We start from the raw sequence: 23,488 nt of genomic DNA, 5'->3' as shown, positions 1-23,488 counted from the left end.
TTAATAATGGAAAAGGATAAACGAATGACCAACTTCTTTGATCTTGTAACTAAAATGAGTCTGTGACTGATGATGCTGACTTAAGAGGTAAAGAGCCAACATAAGCTCGTATTCTTCGTTTCCTCGATTTCACACTAAATTTCTCCTAAAAAGCCGAACAAAATCGTATATCACTAATTACAACTGAATGGTACACATGTTCTCTTACATATAACAATTACATCTATGAGAATAGCAACATTAGTGTTTTTTTATACATTCATAAACATTTATAAGTTACTTCTCTGGCTGCAAATCTGGATGCCTTCATAATCCTTGACCTAAATCACTAAAATTCTATTGTTAAAAAGTATAGCATGACTAAAGTATGCTTATAAAGAGCATAGGTCATGTATCATGTTTATGATTAGAGAAAAAAAAAAACAAAGATTTAAATAACATAGGCTATTTGCACTTCCAAAGAGAATCTTGCTCCATGGTTCTAAACTAAAAATAGTTTATAATTACATACTCTAACTAAAAATAGTTTATAATTACATACTCTGCATATGAAAGATACATCTAGTAAAATAAATTCAACTCACATGCAGTTTGCTCTTAGAAGGATATACCCATCATGTCTATTAACAAATTAAAGTGAAACATATAACTAAAAGTATAAGGTGAGTTGGGAATAGTGCTTTGGAACTACAATAAAGTTAACTACAATATAACTCACATGCAGTTTGCTCTTAGAAGGATATACCCACCAGCCATCACCGCTCACTACCACCACCACTTCCTCTCCCATTTTCGCAAGAACCCGCAATCTGCCCCTTGATTCCATCTACAGTTTCAATTTCAAAGGTTAAGATTCCATTGGTGATGATTTCGGTACAAAGAAATATACATATTACATTTAAGGAAAAAAAAAACTAAAATTCCTATACAAAGAAATATATAGACTATTACAGTGATAATATAGTTTGTAGTCTATGCATTATTTTTCTATATTTTTTTTAAAAGATTACATAAAAAGTGTATAGAATTCGACGGAACACACTAACCTTTTCATCGATCCATATTATTGAGCTTAGTTAATCATTAAGGATATCAACAGTAGGTCCCAGTGGGTCGTGTGCGTTTCCAAGACCCCGCATGCCACCCATCCTCCACCCCTTCAACTTCTTTTTTTACCCATGCTCTCTCTTTCTCTCTCATCATAACAACCAAAACTCCCCTCCCCACCCATGCTGCTCTTGCTCTATGGCACTTTCTTGACGGTGGGACGCGACTTTAATGGAGATGTAGCATTCCACTGTCCTGAGCAATTCTCCCATTCAACCCTAAATCAATCCCTGGCATTGAAACACACTTAAGTAGAACTATGAAAAGCATAGGGTAAAAGATGCTTCACACCTTTTGGATCGTTGGTGCTTATACGATTCAACGCTTTATTGTATGATCATATTTAATTAAAAAAATAATGTAATTAGAAAACTGAACAACAAAGTGATGGCAGTAAACTCCACTGTCTTGACTCACCCTCTAACTTTACATGTTTTACGCCAACCCAATCTGACCAGTTACCCAACCTTCGTGACCCACCTACTTTAGATAAATACACAACTTAGATGGTCCTGAGCAAAGAAATAAAATGAAATAATGAGCTCCTTGCACAAGAATGTACCAGCTATAGAGAGGGGCTCTTTGCATCAAAATTGGCTCCCTGAAATGCATCATCAAGATGACAGCAAAATATATATATTTATTTATGATGATGCAGTCCTAAAAGAAGGGAAAATTGAATGAAATAATATAATAATTTCCATGCCTTTTGTTAAAAATTGACAGCTATGCAAGACATCCAAATTAAATTAGCTGAAAAACCTTTTCACTTGCTCCAACACAATGAAGTATTGATGAAAAATAAGCTACCAACCTCCATGTTGCATATATCAGCCATTCGCACTACAATACATATTTAGTGAGCTGCTCAGTAGATGCATGACCAACCTTTATGAGTTATGTATATATTTTTCTAAAATTATGCTAATATTTGTAAGAAAAAGAAGATTACAGTTTCAAAGTATAATAGTTTAATATAACTTATGCTATTACTTACAAAGGGTACAAAACTGATATCACCAATAAGAACTGAAGATAGCCAAATTGCAACAATTGCTCTCCACAATAGACTATGACGGTGGACTTGTTCTCAAATACATCCCATTGAAATAACAATAAAATGGGAAACGAATAATTGTAAGATAAAAAAAGATATGAAATAGAAAATGTTTTAATGCTTTAGTATGATATGCACCTTTTCCTTTTAGATCATTGAACAACTTAAACGCATCTGGGGCGGATGATGCATCTTTTGAGACCTTTATTAGAAATAGATTTGACCTTTTTCACTCTATTATCAATTATATAATGGAAAGATAAATGGATATAAATTATCTACAGAACTAAGGTTTCATAAAGTGGTGAGTCCATGTAACTTATACCAAACTGAGATATGAATATTGGTCCTACATGCATAACATTTTCTAATGAGTGCAGTGTCATAAATAAGAAAAGTATGCAAGCATCAAGCATGATGTTTATAAAAACTGCAAATCTGAGGAAGTTAATCTCGAGAAAAATGTCTTCATGCATACCTGTAATCGACTTCATCAAACCTGTTATCAAAATGAAGAAACTGAAAATGACAGGGCTATTATTATAAGCCACATTTCAATCGAACATCACATTATTATCATCAGTAAGGTCAGGAAAACAAACTTATCAACATCCACTACTTGTATCAGTGGCTAAGAATGTCACACATTTGTTATTTAACTGACTTATATTTAAGTAAGATACCTGATGAAATCAGCACCTGATGAAATCAGCAGCAGTTGCCACTGCACCCATCATCATTAAGAGCCATGTATTACTGCAAAATGCAATATTTATCAATCAATAAATAAATAAAAACAACTATTTATTGGTTTCAAGAATTAAAATTATTTGTCTACCTCAACAAAAAGCTTCTTGTCCTTCCCTGAAAGTGAAGCAACCTCCAAAGAACTCAAAAGATATAGCAGTATCTGAAACTTCAGTCCTGTACCTCAAAGCACATGTATATTTGTTCATCTAAGTGAAAATTTACACTTTGAAATTATAAGATCAAACAAAAGCAACATAAAATATGATAAACATAATCTAGATGAATTCAAATTCAGCAAGTTCGTAACTGTACCAACATCATAAATCATGGAATTAACCCTATAACATTCACATAAACAGTTTATGTGTGCGCAAGAACCAACCACAAAAGTAAAACTTTTCAAGTCTTCAATCACCATCAACGGCTTCGAAGATCACAAATGAACACACCAAACCCAAAATTCAACACACAAAATCCTCTGAAAAAAAGAAATTAATAACTTTAACCCTCAATTACAAAGAAAATCAAGATAAATTAATCAACCAATTAAATCATAAATCAGAAAGAAAATCTAAACATCATTAACAGAAACGGGAAAAACGATCAAAGATGGAACAAATTAACAATCAAAATTACAAATACCAAAATGATTAATACATACCGATCAATTGTAGACTTTGAATCATAGAACAACGAAGAAGAATGAGGATCACGGTGGCTAATAGTTAGGGTTTGAGTTGAATCATAAGGAAGAAGAATGAGGAACACGGTGGCTGATACCTAGGGCTTCGTATTTCATTTTGGTGGACTTACCCATCTATTTGACGAAGAAAACGATAGATTAAGAATTGAAATGAATATCAATTGTTGAAGAAGCAATATGATCTGATGAAACGGCTTAGTAGAGATTAGGGTTTGTATCCAGGATTGGAGATGAGTAAACCAAAAGGAAAAATTTAGGGTTTTAGAAAAGAAGCGTTATGCGAATATGAATATCCATTTGCTAGAAGAAGTGGAGATGTGATCCTAACTGATGCAGATTAATTTCAAGGGAGAGATACGCAGAAATGACTGAAGAGTGTTGGTGACAAAGAGAAGAGAAGCGGTAGTGAATGAGATGCAGATCTAGATTTAGGGTTTTAGAACATTTAAATACTCGGGTCATAAAATGGATCCCTTGTCTGCCCATATGAAGGAAAAAAGGACCCGAATTTTTCCCGCCAAAAAACAAAAATTTAGAGGCCTCCTAGCTTGACACATCAGAAAAATTTAACACATTTATTATATATAATAGATATGCTTACATACAACACAAGAAACATACACGTCTATATATGAATTCTCAAACATACACTAGGGTTAGGATGGGTTAGGATGTAATAGAAACTTTATTTGGATAGAAAGCCTAGGAAATAATCTTGATCATCTATTTATTTAATCGAGCGTTAAGATTAAATAAGTGAAATTGAAGGAAGAAATGGGAGGCGCGTGGGTTTGTTAGGGGCATTCTAGTCAATCCAGACAATAATTTCTCTCTTCTCCAATTCCCCCTCATTTTTTAAACGTTAATAACTCTTTCATACGACGTTATTTTTTTTTATAAAAATTGCACAAAAAAAACGAGCATTTTTTTATCTTTAAAACTAGGGATGGCAATGGGTCGGGTTCGGGTCGGGTATTGGTAATCCCATACCCATACCCGATTATAAAATCGCGTCCCATACCCGACCCAATACCCGTCGGGTATTTGTCGGGTAATTACCCGTCGGGTATCGAGTATACCCATTAGTTTGTTAAAAGATATTCGTTGGGATTTCTAAATACATTTTTTTACTATCGTAATTATTATATTATATTATATTATTTATACAACAATTATTATAAATTAAAAATGTACATTATATACATATAAGTTTTATCATACATTAATAATAACTTTATAATACTTATACACTTACATGTATATAGTTCACAACATACAAAATATAAATGCTATTATCAAATGCATATACTAAAGAAAATTTATTTTATTCACATTATGAACATACTAAAATAAATCACTAATAGACAAGGGTTAATGGAAAATAAAAATATATATTAAAAAAATCGGGTATGTGATCGGGTATATAGTTCGGGTAAACAGGTATGTGGTTTCGGGTAATCGAGTCGGGTATCACCTAATCCCATACCCAACCCATACCCATGAAACTTTTTAAAACTAATCCCATACCCGGCCCAATACCGGTCGGGTATCGGGTACACCCGTCCCATTTGTGTCGGGTTTCGGGTATACCCGTCGGGCTCGGGTATTTTTGCCATCCCTATTTAAAACGAGTATACTATTGCTATATTTTTGAAAAAAAAAATTGAAAACCCAGTTGCGTAAAACGCAATGGAAAAGACCCAGTTGCGTAAAACGCAATGGAAAAAACCCAGTTGCGTAAAACGCAATGGAAAAAAACCTAAAAATGACAGTTTTCTAAATCACAATGCACCAAAAACACAAAGAAATGTCTTATTTGTAAAACGCAATGGCCAGAAAACACAAAGAAATGTCTTATTTCTAAAACGCAATAGCCTAAAAACATAAAAAAATGTACTTTCTAAAACGCAATGGACTGAAAACACATAAAAATGTGTTTTACCTAAAACGCAATGCACCAAAAACACAAACAAATGTCTTATTTCTAAAACGCAATGGCCAGAAATGTCACACCCTGGCTTTGTGGAAGCGTGGGTTTATTTGGTGTGACTTCTTAATACCATAGCTTAATCATAACATAGCTATATGAAAGTAAAACCATGCAGAATCATCCATTAAAGTCTTAACAACAAAAGTAACAACATTGTCTCAAAGTGTTGACACATGCAACGGAAATTACAACCTACCAAATGAAAACATTGTTCTTAAGACACAACCACAAACTTTAAAATAAACACCGTTTAAGACTTGCGACTCGTCCAGGAAAAAGTCGCAATCCCTAAACGTGGATGATCCCGTAACTTTAGCGCAGCGCGAAAACGAAGCATACCGTGCCAGAATCCTTCATTCCCTGAAATACATGTAAGTTGGAAAAATCAACAAAAATTGTTGAACGAGTTCATGTGTAGTGAGTAAGTAAAAACCTTTGTATGTATAAAAACCCTAGTATGTAGCAAATAAGGAAATAAAGAGATCATCAATGGTTTGCAAGGCCATTGATATGTGTGATGTGCAGTAGGAAGACTCAAACCTAGCATATTTTGCGTTGGGCACAAAGTCACCCCGAGGTCCGTTTTGCTGGGCCTGGGGCTGGGCTCGCTACACCCAGATAGATGTACCGCTACTGTCCCTCGGTCCTACTCTGAGGATTAATGGCCTTCAGTTCACGCCTACCCACTCACATGATCTAAGTAGTAACCCTCCTTACGCTAACCATACCATGTAAAAAGTACTCGTAATCATAGTAACATGTATTTCACCCCCGCAGTTTAGAAAACTGAAAACAGTTAAGAGAAAAGGGGGACATGAACTCACCGAAGTGCGTCTCTACAAAGTATCTCCCAGACGATCTGCTGTGCAACGACCTACACGTACTAACTTCTATTAGACGGACGGCCGTGCCTTAGTTTAAGGTTTAATGTCTTTAGGAAATAGTTAGACAACTATTTCGTAATTACATTTCGTAATTATTTGGTAAATATATTCCTTCCCAAGGATGGGGGTTTTAATACATGTGCGTTCGTATAACTTCGAAATATATTATTAAGTCTCACTTGTAATATATTCTAATTCTTTCTCCAAAATATAAATATTTTTTCCAAAAATATTATATTTTATTACATATAATTTTCCCAAAATAATTTCCTTATCAAAATACACACTTATGAGTATTTTCTAAAAATAAGTAAGTTACAGTTACAGTTCGTGTGGTAATAATAATACCGGTGTAACTTAAATAATTATTGTGAAGGCGTTCGTATTATTTTGGAGTCGTTGATATTCGGTAATATTATTTTTACCCTAAAAATAATATTTACGTAGTTCACAAAATAATCATAAAAATCTCACAAGTGTTGTTATGAAAAAATATATACTAAATATATATTTTAGCAAGTTTTATTTTGTGAAAATCCCACCTCCGACACTTGAAAGTTTCGTAATAAAAATCATGGTGAAGTTTATTTGGGAAAATAAGTTAAAAATGTGTTTATAACACTTGTTACCAAAAATATTTCCAAGTGTTATATTTTGTAAAACTTTCGCCAGAATTTCCTCTGTAACTGAAGGTGGCCACGCTTACAAGTGTATCATTTTCTTTTAAAATTCAAATCAACAATGTTCCCAACATTAATCAACAAAGTTTCATCATCAAAATAGTCAAAATAGATATAAATCGCAAAACACATGAACTTGTGGTTTGTGTAAGTCATGTAGTAACTTTCCCCATATTTTTAGTAGACCTTTTTATAAATAAACTCGGTTTCTTGGGGATCTTGTTTTTAAAGAAGATACATCTTTACAACTTCTTGTCAAAATTTACAAAAATAATTCTTGTTTAAAACTTTTGGTTACACAAATGTCCACACACTTGTGTGTTCACAAAAATCACTTTTGTTTAGGGAAAGATCCGACTTTCAAAGAATATGATTTCATTTGACCCTTGGTTCTTCGAAAATACCACTTGTATATCTTTAGATCCAATAGTTTAGAACTCTATTTCATAAGAAAAATTGTTTTTACACAAGTTCATGTTTATGTTTGGAAGGGTTCGTCATCTAATAACTTTACGACTTAACATAAGGCTAGTTCATGTTTCGTGAACATGGTCTAGCGAGGTTTGATGATGATCCATTCTCATACTAGCAATCAACAACAATAAATAATCATAATAAAACTAGTTTTATAAGTTTTACACTAATATTCATCTATTATCCACCTTGTTCATCTTCTTTAGTAGACTTTTAATGTTGATCTTACATGTTCATGAATTTCAACCGACAAAGTTCATATTAACCACCTTAGAATAGATCAAGAAGGTGTTTAGAGCCACTTACTACTAGCTCGAGGCTAGGGAAGAAACTAGTCGAAAAACGGGTGGTTAAAAGCGCCGTAGAGAGGTCCTTGGCAATCCGCAAGCACCGGGCTTCCTCGTATGCGATCCTTCACACTTGAGTGCACTTGGAATGGTAAGATTGAAATTGAAAAATGGTGGTGAGTGGGGCTTGGTGTTCGGCCGAGATATCTAGAGAGAGAGAGGGAGAGTTGATTTCTTTTGTTCAAGTGTGGTGAATGAATGTGAAGGTCTATTAGTTCCTTATATAAACTATTTTGTCTTAATTGTCCCATGGATATTGTGTTTACTAGATATTGAGCAATGGAATTATAATAATCAAGCAAGGACATCTTGTGTCACCTATAGGGTGACCGATCGGTTACATGGGGGGGGGGGGGTTGGTTCAATTCTAACTAGATATTTAGGATATAGTTATGTTAGAATTAGGAGGTTAAACCGATTACTAGAGTGTTACGTTGTGTAACGGGTGTTAGGGTATTTGGGGACCCTAACTGGCTCAGAAAAAGAAAAACAATGTTAGTGACAATATTTTTATGTCCCGGGTAAAGTCCGGTTGTTCGTTTGGATATCGATCCGTTAAAGTGCTTAACAAGCATTTAAAGTGTCGTTATTATTATTTTTAGTGGCACAAAGAATTCCCGACACTTTGGAAAGCATCTAGTATTATTTTCCCATGTTTTTGCACTTTACTAGTTTGCTAAAAAAAGCTGAATTTTATATTAACGTGCAGGATTTGTGTTTAAATCATGTTTTAGGCACATCCGGTCACTGTAACTTATAACTAGTGACACAGTTCTACAACCCTCATTTCCCTACACTCTCTACTAGTGTAGTAAACTATCCTTGGCTCATACAGGCCTTAGAGGCAGTGTCTGCCTGATGCTGGCTATGTCAGCATGTTTACTGGGTTATCCGTTTATTGTGCTACTGTGCTTTTGTGCATCATGTTTGTCACTAAAGTTCTGTATGTAAATAATGGAGTGACAGTTAATGAAGTATGATGCAAGTATGTGTATTTATCAGAATTCAAGTAGTAGTTTATTCACAACTGTAAGCAAGCACAGTAATTAAGCAGTAATTAAATATTAAGTCGTACGGATACCTGATTTGGTGAGGGTTGTCACATTCTCCCCCCGTTAGAAAAATTTCGTCCCGAAATTTTAAGTTCTGCTTCTAGTTGCAGGGTTTTTGGGAAATAAGTGGGGGTACTTTTCTTTCATTCGGTCCTCAGGCTCCCAGGTGTATTCAGGACCATGTCTTGCGTTCCAACGAACTTTGACGAGCTTGACACTGCTTCGGCGGGTTTTGTTCACTTTCCAATCCGTAACCTCAACCGGTTCTTCGACAAAATGGAGCGTGTCGTCAATATGGATCTCGTCTGTGGGAATAACAATAGTATCTTGCGTTGGACTTTTCTTCAGATTTGATACATGAAATGTATCGTGAACGCCATTCAGTTCGGCAGGTAAGTCCAGCTTGTACGCTACTAACCCAATTCTTTTTAGAATCTTGAATGGACCAATATATCACGTGTTCAACTTTCCACGCTTCCCGAAGCGTGCCACACCCTTCCAGGGTGATACCTTTAACAATACCATATCACCTACCTCGAACTCTAGAGGTTTCCTTCTTCGGTCCGCATAACATTTCTGACGATCGCGAGCCGCCTTGATGCGATCCCGGATCTGTGCAATCTTATCTGTGGTTTCCTGGACCACATCAGGACCAACCAATTGTCTGTCACCGGCATCAGACCAACAAAGCGGTGATCTGCACTTGCGGCCATATAGAGCTTCAAATGGCGCGGCACCAATACTGGTGTGGTAGCTGTTGTTATATGAAAATTCGACCAATGGTAAATGCTTATCCCAGCTACCGCCCAAATCCATAACACATGCTCTCAGCATATCTTCCAAAGTCTGTATCATCCGTTCGCTTTGACCATCGGTCTGTGGGTGAAACGCAGTGCTCAGGTTCAATTGCGAGCCAAAAGCTTCTTGGAAGGATTGCCAAATCCTTGACAAAAACCTTCCGTCTCTATCAGAGATGATCGACAGAGGCACTCCATGGCGTGTAACGATTTCTCTCATGTAAATTTCAGCCAATTTGCTCGTGTTATCTTTCCCTCTGATAGGTAAGAAGTATGCAGATTTCGTTAATCGGTCCACTATTACCCAAATAGTGTTGTGACCTCGTGGCGTTCTTGGCAACTTCGTTATAAAATCCATTGAGATTTGTTCCCATTTCCACTTGGGAATCTCAGGTTGTTGCAGAAGTCCTGAAGGCTTCTGGTATTCCGCTTTCACCTTAGCACACGTTAAACACTTGCTCACGTAAACAGCAACGTCTCCTTTCATCCTAGGCCACCAATAGTAATCTTTAAGGTCCTGGTATATCTTATCCGCTCCTGGATGGATAGAGTACCGCGATTTGTGAGCTTCATCAAAAATAACTTTTCTCAAACCACCAAACAGAGGAACCCAAATCCTTTTCTCAAAACATAACGTTTCTTCCTCGTTTGGTATTAACTGCTTCTCCATCCCACGGAGATATTCTTCTTCGATGTTTCTTTCCTTAAGAGCTTCTTTCTGCGCGGCGCGAATGCGCAAGGAAAGATCGGTTTGGATAATCATTTCTAAAGCCCTAACCCTTATGGGCTTGATCCTCTCTTTTCGACTTAGGGCGTCGGCGACCACATTCGCCTTCCCTGGATGATACTTAATCTCACAGTCGTAATCGTTCAGCAACTCGACCCATCGTCTTTGTCTCATATTCAACTCCTTCTGGTCGAATATGTGTTGTAGGCTCTTATGATCTGTAAAAATTGTACATTTCGTACCGTATAGGTAGTGTCTCCAGATCTTTAAAGCAAATATCACTGCGCCAAGTTCCAAATCATGTGTGGTATAATTCTTTTCATGTACCTTCAGCTGGCGTGATGCGTAAGCAATAACTTTCTGGCGTTGCATCAACACGCAACCCAATCCTTGACGCGAGGCGTCACAGTATACCACAAAATCGTCAGTACCTTCCGGTAGTGCTAAGATTGGCGCATTACAAAGCTTATCTTTCAATAGTTGGAACGCTTCTTCCTGTTTGATTCCCCAATCAAACTTCTTATCTTTTTGTGTGAGGAGCGTCAATGGTTGAGCGATCTTCGAAAAAACCTCAATGAACCTTCGATAGTAGCCAGCTAAACCCAAGAATTGTCGAATCTCGGTTGGCATCTTTGGGGTTTCCCAATTCTTGATTGCTTCGATCTTGGTGGGGTCCACATGAATCCCATCTCCATTTACCATATGTCCAAGGAATTGGACTTCACGTAGCCAAAACTCGCACTTAGAGAATTTGGCATACAACCGTTCCCTTTTCAGCAGTTCCAGAATAGCTCTTAGATGTTGTTCGTGCTCAGCCTTTGTCTTTGAATAAATCAAAATATCATCGATAAACACAATCATGAACTTGTCGAGATACGGCTTGCAAACTCTATTCATCAGGTCCATGAAAACTGCAGGTGCGTTTGTTAACCCAAACGGCATAACTAGGAACTCGTAGTGTCCATAGCGAGTTCTGAAGGCTGTCTTCGGGATACTCTCCTCTTGTATCCTTAGCTAATGGTATCCAGATCGAAGATCGATCTTAGAGTAAAAGCTTGAACCTTGGAGCTGATCGAATAAGCCATCGATTCTTGGCAGAGGGTATCTATTCTTGATCGTCAGCTTATTTAGCTCCCGTTAGTCGATGCACATTCGAAAACTACCGTCCTTCTTCTTGACAAACAGGACCGGAGCTCCCCATGGTGAGAAGCTTGGTCTGATGAATCCCTTGTCTAACAACTCTTGAAGTTGTGTCGACAATTCCTGCATCTCTAACGGTGCAAGTCTATAAGGTGCCCTAGCTACAGGTGCGGCGCCTGGACTAAGTCAATGTGAAATTCTACTTGCCTTTAGGGTGGCAATCCTGGCAAGTCCTCTGGGAAGACTTCTGGATATTCCCTCACGATAGGGATGTCTTCGATTTTCGGCTCAGCAGCTTTCTTATCCACGATGTGTGCCAGGAAGGCAGCACATCCCTTTTGTAAATACTTTCGCGCTTTCAGGCAGCTGATAATTCTTAAGGGCGTATCCCGCTTTTCTCCATGAACCAAAATTGTTTCACCATCCTCGGTTGGGATACGAACGACCTTTTCATGACAAACAATTTCTGCCTTGTTGCTAGATAACCAATCCATTCCTACTACCACGTCGAAGCTTCCCAACTGGACTGGTAGTAGATCCAAAGCAAACTCACGTTCTCCCAACTCGATTGCACAACCTCTGACCACTTCATTAGCTTCTACTAACTTTCCATTAGCCAATTCGATTGAGTAGGGAATATCTAATTTACTAGCGGCTAGACCAAGCATATTCTTAAACTCTAACGATACGAAGCTATAATCGGCACCAGTATTAAATAAAATGGATGCAAAGCGTTGGTTTACAGGGAACGTACCAGTAACAACATTGGGATCCTGGCGCGCTTCCCCTGCTTCGATATTAAACACTCTTCCACGGGCTTGGTTCAATTCTTGGCAGTTCCTCTTATAGTGCCCAATGTCACCACAGTTAAAACAACCTGGTCTTTGCCCGTTTCTACCTCCATTCCCAGCTTGATTGTTGTTCTGATTCTGATTCACATTACCAGTCTGATTCACATGGTTGCCTCGATTCCCATTTCCTCCATTGTTCCACTGTGGGCGATTCCCAATACCAACACGATTATTGTTTCTATTCCTGATGTGCAAATGCGGTCTATAAAAACTACTAACCTAAACCTAGACACCCTAGTTTTAAATTTATAAACTAAGACTCTCTAAATGCTAGACCACTGACAGGCAAGTGTACCTATCGTACGTAGTAAAGCCTAATGAAGTCCGAGTATCGAACCCACGAGACACTAGCGACGCTAACTAGACTCTGACTCAACTAATTACTTAACCGGTTTTAATTTGTATTTTTGGGTTTGAAGTTTTAACTAGTTAAACTAATAATCTAAATGAACTAAGGGTTTAACCTACTGAGATGGTGAACTGGCTGAAAACAGGTAATGATGAGAAAGAACTACCTGGGCTTCGAATCTTACTTATGAAGTTGGAATTGACTTGGCTACGGAAACTATGTTGGAACCAGGATCTAAAGATATTTTAACCTCAATTAACCTAATAAACCCCTGATTTCTCGGCCAGGCCTACAAGGAAACCTAAAGGTCTATAAACTCACTGGATGGTTGGATTGACTCTCGTCCTCTCCAACTATACTAAAGTACTCGCTAGATTGACTTAGATTTCTCACTTTCCAATCACAATACACCCTGAAGTGCAAGGAGTAACCTGTAAATTCAATCTATGACTCAGATAAGCAAAGAATAAAAGGAAGTATAAGAAAACCCGATTTCTCAGCGTTTGAACTCAACCCCTAATACCAAAGACAAACCTGACTACCTACCAGATCTATCTGCCATAGAATAAGAAGAATACTTATTACCTCTAAACTCTCAATTAATGTTTCTATGGAATTCAGGCCTAAAACCATAAAGAAAACTACAAGCACAAAGCAAGTAATTCTAATGAGCACCCAAACATGAAAGACATTCACTAAGTTGCTCATGAAACATTAAAAGATTATAAATTAGCAAAAAGTACGCACACACATCATAGAATCATAAACAAGTCTTTTAATAAAATATAAATCCAACAATAATATTCACAACCAAGCCAAAATCCAAAGTCAAATAGTCATCATCTCAAACCTAGGTAGCATGAAAGAACTAGCCAAGGATCATAGTCACTAAAAAGGAACAAGTCTCAAACGATAAACAAAACATAGTATCAAGTTTAAAAAAAAACACAAAGTTATTAAAACTAAACACTAATGAATTGCAAACCCGGACATGAATCTTGATTACGGCTTGAACCCTTAACCAATTCTTTTTTCTTTCTCCTCTTGTCGCCTAAAAACAGTCGTCAATCTCCTGTCTTTTCTTCGTGCGTCACCCCCTCAACTGATGTATTTCGATCAATAAATAGCCACCTCTCCTTTTAGTCGTCCACCACTAGTATTAGGGTTGGCCCACTAAAAACATGTTCTCATAAATTGGCGCAGCGGCCCTTGTGCGATCTATATTATTTGTATGGCTTTGAAAGACATACGGATCCTTTCCACATGTTAACAGCCATAAAAAACCAATATGTGGTCAACATATAAATTGCTCGGTCAACTGCAGTTTGTTTTGTAATGGCATGCTTTTGAATTAATACACTTTCAATGTATTGCAAGTTTTAGTCCCTTGAGTTCACTAAGCTATTTTTAAATAGCTTTTCTTTTATTGCAGTTCAACCCTCCAACTTCCAGCTTTATTTATTCAAAACTCTCGATTCCTTGAACTTTCATGACATATTTTCCACTTCAAGTTTATTGATCGCTTAGGCTCATATTTAATCTTTTTTTTCATACCGGGACATGTAATAATAATAAATAATAAAATATATGTCTAAATATTATAAAAATGACTCTAAACTATTAAAATAATATACAAAATACACAAGGAAAATAAGATGTGTTTGCAATACATCAAACATCCCCACAGTTGAACCTTTTTCGTCCCTGAAAAAGACTTATGCTAACGGAATCAGAATCAGAAATATTCGGGTCAAAAGTCTAGATTACTTTTTAAAATTGAAACTCATGTTAACCGCGATTGCAAGTATATGTGTCCACTTAAACCCAAATCCGGTTCTAAGCCCTTATCATGTAAGTTTAGTTCAAGCGTAGTCAATCTACCTAGGGTCTCACGCTAAGAATCGCAAGTACACCTAATCCCCCTCAAGCTTATAGGACAAAAGGAACAACCACTGGGTTATTTCCTAACCGTTTTATACCAAGATCAAGAGAATTTAAAATCAAATCTTTGCTCATTTTTTTTTCTTTTTCATTTTTTTTCTTTCTTTTGAGCTTAGACGTTGCTTTCCCTAACCCAGAGGCATTCCGGCTGTAGAGTCGCTATCCCCAGCTCGGATTACTTAGGCTTCGGTACTTTTTCTTTCTTTGCAAGTTCGATTTCACACATCCTAGAGGTGATCCGGTTGTAGAGTCACTATCCCCAACCAAGATTACATAGGCCTGCGCTACTTTCATTCAGTTTCTAGCTCATTTTTTTTATTTTTTTATTATTTTTTTTTTGCTTTTCTTTCAACGAGATATGATAAGAAACTCTAACGATCTTAGCTTATAACGGCATCCCTTATGCTATTATTGGCGGCTTTAATTTCCCTACTTTTCCTAGATGAGAATCCACTAGCAAACTAACAATTAGGTATATTAATATCAAAGGAACCTAGAAACCGGATCAGGCCTACTCACATATCCCAAATTAGACACAAGCTTAATTTTTTTTTTCTCATATTATTATTATTTGAAACCCGAACATATCTGATTTTTCTATCATTTTCCGTTTTTATTTTGCAAACATCTTAATCAAGAGACATTTTCAATTTTTTTCAATTTTTTTTTAACTTTTAAAATTTTTTAATTTTTTTGTATTTTTCAAATTTTATGACTCAAACGACTCACTAACTAGACACTAAACGATAGTTCCCATCCCCACACTTAAACTCTACATTGCCCTCAATGTAGGATGGAAACCGACTCAAAAAAACTAAAAATAAATAAGAAATAAAAGACTATGGCAAATTGGAAAGGACTTAGCTGGTTAAATAATGCGTAAGCTCCAAACACTCTCGTCCAATCCAGCTCGATCGTATAGCATTTCATTCGCGATCGGCTTTGACTCTGACTAGTACACTTGGTAAATTCCTTGAAATTTGCTAAGCAGCTCCAAAAACACCCGAATAGAGATTGAGTACGGGTGGTACATATCCAAACCTGCATATACAAAAACAGGCAAAAACCAAAGCAGTACCGAATCTAAACAAAAACTGACTCAAAAACTACAACTCTATACAAACTCTACAAAACCTCCTCACATTTGAACTCAATCAGGAGGCTTCTCCTTTATCCAACCCCGGTCTAACCCGTTTAGTTTTAATTGTTCATCGTTATTTATTAAGAAACTAACGATGAAACTAGAAAATATTTTAAGACATTCAAACCGGTCAACCCACCAAAATTTAAATTTACCTGGACCAAATCTGATACAATGAATGTAACGAGGAAGATGGTTGTCTCTGCACTTCAGTTTCCCCTTATGCTTCTGTTTGCACCATCTTTGCACCCTCACGATATGTTGATCCAAGCATTTTATTCGTGCCTTTTCCCGTGTTCTTGTTGGTGTGGGTGGCAATCCAACATCTAAAACCTTTAGGGGCCAGCTATCCAATTCTTCAGCCACTTTCTCTTCTTCTATGTTTGGTATTTGTTTGATCTCCATGGTTGGCTTCTTTTCAAGTAATGTCTCTAGATATGCTAGATCACCAACCGGGTCAAATTCTCCCTCTTCAAGAGTTGGTAAACCAACCAACTCATCACCAAACTCATCCTCCCAAGATGGTATATGCATCCCTCTCTCATTTTCCATCCTGTCAAGTGGCTCATCCATGTCTTCTCTTTCATCATCATTCCAGAAGTCGTCATTAGTGGGTTCGGGACCGTAATACCATGGCATGGAATACCAATTAGGTGTCACGTCCTGTTGAACCGGAGGTGGGACTGAATCGTCCGTTGTCGTCTCCAGTCCTATATCAGACAACTCTAGATTATTGGGAAGCTCCTCTCCAACCACTTTTATCTCTACTACTACTTCTTCTTCTTCTCCATAGCTTTCAAAGCCAATATCATTATCATAGTAATCATCCCATGTAGACCATATTGTACTTTGATTTTTCTTTTGATTCACGTAAACAGGACAATCTTCATACCAGTGCGGTCCACCACAGTCCTGACACCTTGGATATACATGTTGATTCATTCCTTCCCTCAACATCTGACCTAGTGTCTCAAACATTCGCTCAAGAATGGCAAGCATTCTGGGAAACCTTGGATCTCCTTGGTCCTGTGCTGTTGATGTTATCTGAGCGAACACTTGACATGATTCCACGAACTCCCTAACATAGGGAAGGTACTCGCTATGATAACCTGCCATGAAGAGAGTAGCAAAAACAGCACAAAGTAGATAGAAGAAAGAAAAAAAAAACTATCTAATAAAAAATATTTACAAAAATAAAGACTCGACACACTACTACTAGACACAAACTCGAGGTAATAAGTATTCTTCTTATTCCCTGGCAACGGCGCCAAAAATTTGATGTGCAAATGCGGTCTATAAAAACTACTAACCTAAACCTAGACACCCTAGTTTTAAATTTATAAACTAAGACTCTCTAAATGCTAGACCACTGACAGGCAAGTGTACCTATCGTACGTAATAAAGCCTAATGAAGTCCGAGTATCGAACCCACGAGACACTAGCGACGCTAACTAGACTCTGACTCAACTAATTACTTAACCGGTTTTAATTTGTATTTTTGGGTTTGAAGTTTTAACTAATTAAACTAATAATCTAAATGAACTAAGGGTTTAACCTACTGAGATGGTGAACTGGCTGAAAACAGGTAATGATGAGAAAGAACTACCTAGGCTTCGAATCTTACTTATGAAGTTGGAATTGACTTAGCTATGGAAACTATGTTGGAACCAGGATCTAAAAATATTTTAACCTCAATTAACCTAATAAACCCCTGATTTCTCGGCCAGGCCTACAAGGAAACCTAAAGGTCTATAAACTCACTGGATGGTTGGATTGACTCTCGTCCTCTCCAACTATACTAAAGTACTCGCTAGATTGACTTAGATTTCTCACTTTCCAATCACAATACACCCTGAAGTGCAAGGAGTAACCTGTAAATTCAATCTATGACTCAGATAAGCAAAGAATAAAAGGAAGTATAAGAAAACCCGATTTCTCAGCGTTTGAACTCAACCCCTAATACCAAAGACAAACCTGACTACCTACCAGATCTCTCTGCCATAGAATAAGAAGAATACTTATTACCTCTAAACTCTCAATTAATGTTTCTATGGAATTCAGGCCTAAAACCATAAAGAAAACTACAAGCACAAAGCAAGTAATTCTAATGAGCACCCAAACATGAAAGACATTCACTAAGTTGCTCATGAAACATTAAAAGATTATAAATTAGCAAAAAGTACGCACAGACATCATAGAATCATAAACAAGTCTTTTAACTAAAATATAAATCCAACAATAATATTCACAACCAAGCCAAAATCCAAAGTCAAATAGTCATCATCTAAAACCTAGGTAGCATGAAAGAACTAGCCAAGGATCATAGTCACTAAAAAGGAACAAGTCTCAAACGATAAACAAAACATAGTATCAAGTTTTTTAAAAAAAACACAAAGTTATTAAAACTAAACACTAATGAATTGTAAACCCGGACATGAATCTTGATTACGGCTTGAACCCTTAACCAATTCTTTTTTCTTTCTCCTCTTGTCGCCTAAAAACAGCCGTCAATCTCCTGTCTTTTCTTCGTGCGTCACCCCCTCAACTGATGTATTTCGATCAATAAATAGCCACCTCTCCTTTTAGTCGTCCACCACTAGTATTAGGGTTGGCCCACTAAAAACATGTTCTCATATATTGGCACAGCGGCCCTTGTGCGATCTATATTATTTGTATGGCTTTGAAAGACATACGGATCCTTTCCACATGTTAACAGCCCATAAAAAACCAATATGTGGTCAACATATAAATTGCTCGGTCAACTGCAGTTTGTTTTGTAATGGCATGCTTTTGAATTAATACACTTTCAATGTATTGCAAGTTTTAGTCCCTTGAGTTCACTAAGCTATTTTTAAATAGCTTTTCTTTTATTGCAGTTCAACCCTCCAACTTCCAGCTTTATTTATTCAAAACTCTCGATTCCTTGAACTTTCATGACATATTTTCCACTTCAAGTTTATTGATCGCTTAGGCTCATATTTAATCTTTTTTTTCATACCGGGACCTGTAATAATAATAAATAATAAAATATATGTCTAAATATTATAAAAATGACTCTAAACTATTAAAATAATATACAAAATACACAAGGAAAATAAGATGTGTTTGCAACACATCAATTCCCAAATCCTCCTTGGCCTCCCCGGCCAACAGTGGCCCAACATGAATTCTTCGAGTGGCCAGCCTTCCCACATGCTTCACATACTTTTGACCCACACCGGCCAGAATGGTGACGTTGGCAGGTGTTGCACTTGGGATGTGTACCCATATATCCCTTTCCTTTCCTTCCACCACCGGCTGTAGCTTGAGCCGGCGTGCTTGACTCTCCTTTTCTGCCATCACTGCTTGTGCCTTGTTTGAAATTCGAGAACTTTCGTTTGTTACCCTCGGATGACTCGACGTGAGTCTCCTTCTTCTTTGGCTCATCATCAGAAAACTTGTTTAGGCGGATAGCCTCCTCTGTGAGAGCTACGCTCAGATCGATCGCCTCAGTGATTGTTGCCGGCTTTGAAGAAGTCACCATACTTACGATTTGAGGAGCTAAACCCTAAATGAAGCGCTCAATCCGCTTGAATTCTGGTGTGACCATATAAGGTACCACATGTGACAGATCGTGAAACCTTTGAACATACTCTGCGATTTTCGGACCTTCCATCTTCAAATGCCAAAACTCAGTTTCCAACCTTTGAATTTCAGCGCGAGAGCAATACTTTCTTCACATGAGCTCTTTCAGCTCAGTCCATGTCATTGCGTAGGCAGCGGCTTCACCAAGGGTTTGGACTTGTAAATTCCACCATGACAGGGCTCCGTCCAAGAGTAGCCCCGAAATGTAGGTAACTTGCTGGTCTGGAGCGCATTTGCTCATGCGGAGAACTGACTCTGTCTTCTCGGCCCATCGAACAAAAGCAACAGCACCTCCGGTGCCATCAAAGTTGACAGGCTTGCAGTCTAAGAACTGCTTGTAGGTGCACCCTGCACATACGTTACAATATATGAATGGCATTAGCAAACTTGCTAGAGATATCCAATTGTATCATGGTATGTCTTAATAACTTAGTATTACCATGAGGCGGATTGTTGTTGCCGGTATTGCCAGAATTACTTCTGCTAGTTCCTCCTTGAGAGGCGGCGTATTGCGCAATGGCGGCAGCGATGACCTGCTGAAGTTCTGCCTCGTTGGTAGGCATGCGTGCTTGGCGTCTCGGTGACATCTTCTAAAAGATGGTTCACGTTGGTCAGGTCATAGTAAAGTGTACGTATATAACGATAGTAGTAGTACATAACATCTCATGTTAAAAAAACCAATCACATAACATCCCATGTTATAAATAAATCAATCACACAACATCCCATGTTATAGAACATAAATAATCAATCAAGCATCACATATGATGAGAATACTGCGATTGCAATAAATCGAGACCACAAAGTAAAGTTTACAAGTACATAACTGTAACATACAACATCAACGACTAAGGGCTACATCACCCCAGTCCAAAATATCAAATCAATGTCAACAATATCCCATACACATAACAACAAAAGTCATGATCAATATGCAGTCTCCAAAAAGCTGTGCAATCTGTGCAATCGCCGTCTTCTCAACAAAAGTCCACCCGTGCTGTACAAAATAGCCCTACGCTGATGGCGGTGGAGGGGGGGAAAATGAGAATAGAACAAACGGCGCATGTAAAGCCAATCCTCCTCCATGGCTCGGTGAGAACGCAAAAGATACGCTAGCTGCTGCTCCTGAGTCTAGAAACGAGCAGCAGAATCAGGAGATAACGGTCGAGGGGGATGCGATATCGCAGGGTGAGGAGGGCACTGGCTTGATGGTCGCTGAGCTCTCTCAAGCTCCTGCACGCGACGAGTAAGTGCCTCATGCTGGATCATAAATAACATGAGAATGTCCTCTACAGAATAACCCATGTGAAAAGGATGATAAGGATCGGATGGTGGCATGATGGGTGGTGATATCCAAAGAAAAGGCTCACTAGCTGGAGTCAAAGGTGGCACAGTAAACGGTGCAACAGGGGGAACAGCAGTATGATGAGAGACCCGTGGTACAAACTGGTCTCCTCCAGACAGAAAAGGTGCATGGCCGAAAGGCTGACGAGAAGAGCCCTCTCCAGGACGTGGTGGAGGGATCTCCTGGAGAAATGTGATGGGCAGGTCTGTGCGGTGAGCATCAGCAGTGTATGTGTGAAACAGGGGTGCATCAAAAGGAGCTGAAGCTGGTGCTGAAACAGGTGTAACTGGTACCACAAAAGGTGGAAAATCATCATCGTCCTCTGTCCACCCATTCCGGGTGTGCGCATACTGAGGGTCGACATGAGTCGCAAAGAGTGCATGGTCGGGCTCTAGAGGCACCGGGTCAGGAAAAGGAGCAACAACATCAGGCTCAGCGGGTATATCAACAATGTGAGGGGCAATGACCTGAGCATCAACAACATGCTCATCCTCCAATAGTGGAGCAACAATAGGATGATCATCGATAGGTACATCAGCAATCAAAGGATCAACAATGGGTACATCAGCATGAATAGGGTCATGCTCGAACACGGGGTCTGGAGCAACTACTGGCTCGGGGGCCACAGCAGGCTCCGGGTCGTCAAACTCCATCTCGAAATCTGCGGGGTCAGCAAACGCAGGGTCAACAGGATCAACTAGGTCCTCCATGGGCTGATCTAGGTGTATAAACTCAATGTCCTGGTCTGGATCGAACCCAGGTGGGAAGACGAGGTCGGAATCCTCATCAATGTCGTGATCAATAGCAAAACTCGGGGCAGGGGCAGGTGCAGCAGATGACGCCCTATCGGGGTCTGAATCATGTGAGTAGTGCTGCGCGCCCTGCGCGTGTGATGGTGCCGATGCCACAGACTCGAAAGAGTCCGGGATAGGTGAATGGGCAGGTGACTCCTCAGCAGGAGCATCTGCGAGAAGCAAGAGATCGTCGGCAGCTATAAGGGTCTCGCCCTCAACGTCATCCTCTAGTGGCTCCTCGTCAAACAAATCGACGTTGTCGTCAACGACTACGTCTAGAGGCATACCAATAACAGGGTACATGGCAAGGGGTATGGGAGCAGGGATCTCCACAAGCGGCAAATCCCCAGTGATGGGGCCATCAGCGGGCTCAATCACGGCATTGGGTAGTGCAAACGGCTGGAAATCGTCGTCGTCTGTACTGGTGTCCGAAGTGTACACCTCTCGCTCTGATGACTCCCGGTCGTCTGATACAATGTGTATACGGTCAGTAGTGTCCGACCCTTCTATACCGGATGAATCCATGGTGTCTGTAACACAAACACAAATATGCACAAATAATCAATCATATAGTCAGATAAACACATTAGTCACCAATAAGCAATCAAATAGTTCTCCTAGTCCCACTAGCCTCCCAGCCTCCCAGACTGACTCCCTAGTCCCACTAGATTAACTTCCCAGCCTCCCAGACTGACTCCCTAGTCCCACTAGACAATTCTCCCAGCCTCCCAGACTGACTCCCTAGTCCCACTAGACAACTCTCCCAGCCTCCCAGACTGACTCCCTAGTCCCACTAGACAACTACCTCGGCCTCCCAAACCGAGCCTCAGCCTCCCAGACTGAGCCATAACTAATAAATAAAATGTGCTCAACTTTTATTTGTAAAAACGTTTTGGATCTGGACTTAAGTGGTATGCAGTGTAAAAATGTTTTCATGAGAGCCCTAGTGATCAAAGTCTAGACTCGAGAAGGAATCCTAGTTCGCTATGATCAGAGCTCTGATACCAAGCTGTCACACCCTGGCTTTGCGGAAGCGTGGGTTTATTTGGTGTGACTTCTTAATACCATAGCTTAATCATAACATAGCTATATGAAAGTAAAACCATGCAGAATCATCCATTAAAGTCTTAACAACAAAAGTAACAACATTGTCTCAAAGTGTTGACACATGCAACGGAAATTACAACCTACCAAATGAAAACATTGTTCTTAAGACACAACCATAAACTTTAAAATAAACACCGTTTAAGACTTGCGACTCGTCCAGGAAAAAGTCGCAATCCCTAAACGTGGATGATCCCGTAACTTTAGCGCAGCGCGAAAACGAAGCATACCGTGTCAGAATCCTTAATTCCCTGAAATACATGTAAGTTGGAAAAATCAACAAAAATTGTTGAGCGAGTTCATGTGTAGTGAGTAAGTAAAAACCTTTGTATGTATAAAAACCCTGGTATATAGCAAATAAGGAAATAAAGAGATCACCAATGGTTTGCAAGGCCATTGATATGTGTGATGTGCAGTAGGAAGACTCAAACCTAGCATATTTTGCGTTGGGCACAAAGTCACCCCGAGGTCCGTTTTGCTGGGCCTGGGGCTGGGCTCGCTACACCCAGATAGATCTACCGCTACTGTCCCTCGGTCCTACTCTGAGGATTAATGGCCTTCAGTTCACGCCTACCCACTCACATGATCTAAGTAGTAACCCTCCTTACGCTAACCATACCATGTAAAAAGT

The 23,488-nt window shown here is 38.8% G+C and overlaps 1 protein-coding gene and 2 long non-coding RNA genes across 8 annotated transcripts; all 3 read right to left on the bottom strand.

The window, feature by feature from the left end:
- Nucleotides 1-452: 452 nt before the first annotated feature.
- On the bottom strand, nucleotides 453-4,022 carry LOC110909731. Of its 6 annotated transcripts, none has more exons than XR_004866242.1 (5): nucleotides 3,576-4,022; nucleotides 3,227-3,392; nucleotides 3,003-3,088; nucleotides 1,047-2,920; nucleotides 453-826 (listed from the first exon to the last, which is right to left on the bottom strand). It is a non-coding gene; the product is annotated as an uncharacterized LOC110909731 (long non-coding RNA). The 6 variants fall into 6 exon arrangements; XR_004866244.1 differs by having other exon boundaries at nucleotides 3,297-3,392; XR_002575572.2 differs by lacking the exon at nucleotides 3,227-3,392 and having other exon boundaries at nucleotides 1,047-1,337; nucleotides 1,525-2,920.
- Nucleotides 4,023-5,703: 1,681 nt separating this feature from the next.
- LOC110909730 lies at nucleotides 5,704-14,136 on the bottom strand. The gene is made up of 2 exons (XR_002575571.2): nucleotides 13,900-14,136; nucleotides 5,704-5,967 (listed from the first exon to the last, which is right to left on the bottom strand). It is a non-coding gene; the product is annotated as an uncharacterized LOC110909730 (long non-coding RNA).
- A 6,609-nt stretch (nucleotides 14,137-20,745) lies between these two features.
- Nucleotides 20,746-22,278, bottom strand: LOC110913799 (proline-rich protein 36-like). The gene is made up of 2 exons (XM_022158618.1): nucleotides 21,586-22,278; nucleotides 20,746-21,426 (listed from the first exon to the last, which is right to left on the bottom strand). The coding sequence occupies exons 1-2, from the start codon at nucleotides 22,276-22,278 to the stop codon at nucleotides 20,746-20,748; spliced, it is 1,374 nt and encodes a 457-aa protein (XP_022014310.1).
- Nucleotides 22,279-23,488: the final 1,210 nt, after the last annotated feature.

Source organism: Helianthus annuus, chromosome 9 (genome assembly GCF_002127325.2).
Source record: "Helianthus annuus cultivar XRQ/B chromosome 9, HanXRQr2.0-SUNRISE, whole genome shotgun sequence".
In the NCBI taxonomy this organism is placed as follows: Eukaryota; Viridiplantae; Streptophyta; class Magnoliopsida; order Asterales; family Asteraceae; genus Helianthus; species Helianthus annuus.
This window is presented reverse-complemented; position numbering and strand designations above follow the sequence as displayed.